A 3,959-nucleotide genomic window follows, 5' to 3' on the forward strand; every position below is an offset into this window, starting at 1 on the left:
GATAATGAAAATATAAAATAACTGAAATGTGCTACTCAAAATAAATGAATCACACACACACACACACACACACACACACACACACACACACACACACACACACACACACACACACACACACACAAACACACACACACACACACACACACCATAAACATGGTAATAATTGTAATAAAAAGCAAAACGCAGAAAAAGTTGTGCATGACAGAAAAAAATACATAGGCCTAAGTGCAAAAATAAATAAATGAATAATTGGAAAAAATGTGTATAAGCAGGTGGCTGTGTGAGCACATTAAGGCGAATGAGCCAGTCAGTCTAGCGCGGCCCGGCATTAGAAGTTTGTTGTGTTTTAAAAAGTCTCTACGTAATACCAAATGGAACTGTGGAACTCTGACATCATCAGTGACAGTATAAAGCTTTTTGACGTAGCAGAAACTCTCATTAGCTTCTTTGGATGTCTAGTAGTTCAGTACTTTCTGCGATTCAACAGTACAGTGATAAAATGGCATTTTCAAAACTGATTAACCGTCTGAAGAAAGCGTTTGGTGTTAAGTGTGCGAACGAACAACCGTGTGAGCCACTCGAACCCACCGGCAGCACGACAGAGAATCACCGTCATCTGATGACCGATGACCCGGCCGTCGCTGCAGGAAAACAGGCAGGGAGACAGAAAAAGAGGAAACTCAAATTGTCTCCCATCTTCTTCGCCTGTTTTTCCAGAAGAAGAGCTACTGTTGTTGGTAAAATAGATTTATGAGCACTTTTAATTACTAAAGCATACTGTTAAACACACCAAACACATCACATAAGTGTTTAAAGATCAGAAATGAACATTAACTGGAAGACATTTTAGAAAGAGTTTCTTAAAGCCACAGTTCACATAAACAAGACAATTCTGTCATAATTTACTCCTTAAACCTGTTTGAGGTGCTTTCAGCCATTGACTTCCACAGTATTTTGTGTTCCTACAATGAAGGTTAATGGCTGCTGATTTCAGGAATTTTCTTCAGAATTTGTAGTTTTGTGTAAAAAACAGAAAAAATAAGAATTATTTGTATTAGGATTTTTTATTTCAGTGAGCTTTGCCTTTAGATATATAGTTTACTTGTTTGCTAATTCAATGCAGAAAAACCCATGAAGATCATCAATAAAAACACATTGAGTAATGTTTCTGCAAATGAACTGTTCAAATATCTTGTCAAAAAGAGTTGTAGAGTCATATTAATGATGTTCCTTCCTCTCTTTAGATCAGCTATGTGTGCAGGAGATCCACGAACTTCACGCAGAGCCCATCAGTAGCTCTAAATTCTTCTGCACTGCTGTGAGCAACCTGGAGCTGGAAGTTCTCCAACCTCCAGCTCTTGATGCTCCAGCAGACGAAGATTTGGACTCTAAACCGGAAGTGAACAGCTTTGACTCTGCAGTGGTCATTGAGAACGACTCTGCAGAGCTTCACTTCCCAGCAGACAACGAATCCTCCCTCAGTGAAGACAGCCTGGAGCAAGAGCTTGATAGTCCTCCAAGTTCACCATCCGATGAGGACAATGAACTTCCAGTGAGCCAGCAGCTCATAACAGATGACATCTGTGACTCTGCCCTGGATGAAAACTCGAACCCTTCACCGGATCAGGTCTCACAAGAGGACTCTGCTGTGAAGTCTACAGCAGATGATGGGACCTGCTTGGACAATAGTAAGTTTATTGCTGGAGTTCAGAACATTTGTTTAGGCTCATCAAACTTTGTAAAATTATACAGTTGAAGTCAAAATTATTCGCCCTCCTGTGATTTTTTATTAATATTTTTTAAATATTTCCCAAATGATGCAGAGCAATAAAGTTTAAGTATTCAGAACTTTAAGCTGAACACTGGTATCTTGGAAAATATCCAGTAAATATGATGTACTGTCATCACGACAAAGATAAAAGACATCAGTTATTAGAAATGAGTTATTAAAACTATCATGTTCTGAAATCTGACAATAATTCTGACTTCAACTGTTTGTGTTTTTATTTGGTTTATAATTTAATGACATTTTCTTCATTTTTAACAGATGACATCAGCTGCCGCTACAAACTCGGAAAGCAGCTTGGTGAAGGAGGTTTCGGCTCCGTGTATGAGGGGATTCGCATACAGGATGGTCTGCAGGTATTCATTTTTGTAGACTCAAATCCTCTGATGAAGTTCCCTGTTTAAAGAACATCATCAGAGCTTTCATTGTTTGGACATTTCTGCTGACGAATGAATCCTCTGTTCAGGATTTATGACTGAATGAAATGATCTCCGTGCACATGTTAATTGTTCGCTTGTTCCTTTAAACAGGTGGCAGTTAAATTTGTCCAGAAGACCCCAAATATGCAAGATGTCAGCTCTGTGAGTAGACTACACTTTCTGTTCGCTGTGTTCAGTTTATAAAGTCTTATATTTATTATAGACCACAGGCTGTGGTCAGAAACCCTTGTTTGAAAACCAACATTATTATTTTGTTTTCAGTCATGTGACCAGCCACTTCCTCTAGAGATCACCTTGGCAAACATGGCCAGCGGTGGCTCCAGGTGTCCGAATATTATTCAGCTTCTGGACTGGCAGGTCTTTAAAAACCATTATGTCATGGTGATGGAGCGGCCTAGTCCAAGCATGGACCTGGAGGCATTCCTTGAAGTCAGCGGTGGAGTCCTCAGTGAGAAAACAGCACATACCATCATGAGGCAAGCTGTTTATGCGGCCAACGTGTGCTGTTACCGCGGGGTGTTCCACCGGGACATTAAGCTTCAAAACCTGCTGGTGAACCCCGACACACTGGAAGTCAAGCTGATCGACTTCGGGTGTGGAGACTTCATGATGGAATCAGCCTACAGTCTCTTCTCTGGTAGGTGTTTTGAATAGTGTGGTCAAAAGTATCGACTTCGGTACCAATCGATTCTGACATTTAACAAGTCAATTTGAGTGCTGTTAAACACCACTGATTGGCCATTGGTGTCCACATGCTCAGCAAATATGACTGTGATGAGTGTCGGTATCGATTGGTAGTTGATACTTTTGACAACACTAGTTATGAATGTGCATAAGCATTATTAATATACGTATTGAAAGCTGGTTAATTACTGTAGCACAGCTGAAGCCCATCTGGTATATATATTCAACATGATGCTAAACTAAACGTCTCTCCTCCAGGCACAGAAGCGTACATCCCGCCAGAGTTTTATGAAAAAGGATGCTACCGGGCCAAACCAGCGACGGTCTATTCTCTTGGGGTTCTTCTGTTCACAATGCTCCATGGAGAATTCCCATCAGCGTATGACCTGTACTACCTTCAACATGACTGGTCCAAATTTACCCTCTCTCAAGGTGAGATGTTCATCAAAGAACAATTAAGTGAAACAGCTTAATAATAATAATAACAACAACCTCACCTCTCCATTTCTTCTTCACAGAATGCTGTGATATGATGAGGGCTTGTCTGCATGAGAATCCAGAGTGCAGAATTCCTCTAGAAGAGATGCCTTACCACGACTGGTCCATGCTGGAGTTCTGAGTCACATTAGCAGAATGTTTTGTATATTTGATTTTTCTACATGTCTGTAATAAAGATATATTTTATTGAACTCACTTGTGTTGTGGCTTATATTGTGATCTAGCCCCAGTGTTGTCAGATTGTGTGGATTTAAACTGGTTTTGTATGGGGTGACAAAAATTTGGCATGAGGTTTGAACAGCATCCAGTCCTTTCCAACACACACTGCAGTTGACACTGGCGTCATTACGGCGCACTTTTAGAAATACACTTTTTCAGAATGCTGTACAGCGCTGACCCAAAACCTAAACATATCAGTCACTGCGACATAAGCAAATCATCCATAAATATTCCAATGGTTTATTGTGAAATCAGAGCTGTTCAGAAAAATGTATTAAAATACAAACGTCGTAACATGAGAATGTGAGACTCAATACAAAACATCAGCA

At 40.1% G+C, this 3,959-nt stretch overlaps 1 protein-coding gene across 1 annotated transcript; it reads left to right on the plus strand.

Moving 5' to 3' along the window:
* Window positions 1-312: 312 nt before the first annotated feature.
* si:dkey-112g5.3 lies at window positions 313-3,606 on the plus strand. The gene is made up of 7 exons (XM_017358936.4): window positions 313-740; window positions 1,248-1,691; window positions 2,051-2,145; window positions 2,320-2,370; window positions 2,491-2,866; window positions 3,172-3,345; window positions 3,432-3,606. Exons 1-7 carry the CDS (start codon window positions 455-457, stop codon window positions 3,530-3,532), a joined length of 1,527 nt encoding a protein of 508 aa, XP_017214425.1. The 5' UTR covers window positions 313-454; the 3' UTR covers window positions 3,533-3,606.
* The last annotated feature ends 353 nt before the right edge of the window (window positions 3,607-3,959 follow it).

Source organism: Danio rerio, chromosome 13 (assembly GCF_049306965.1).
Source record: "Danio rerio strain Tuebingen ecotype United States chromosome 13, GRCz12tu, whole genome shotgun sequence".
Lineage (NCBI taxonomy): Eukaryota > Metazoa > Chordata > Actinopteri > Cypriniformes > Danionidae > Danio > Danio rerio.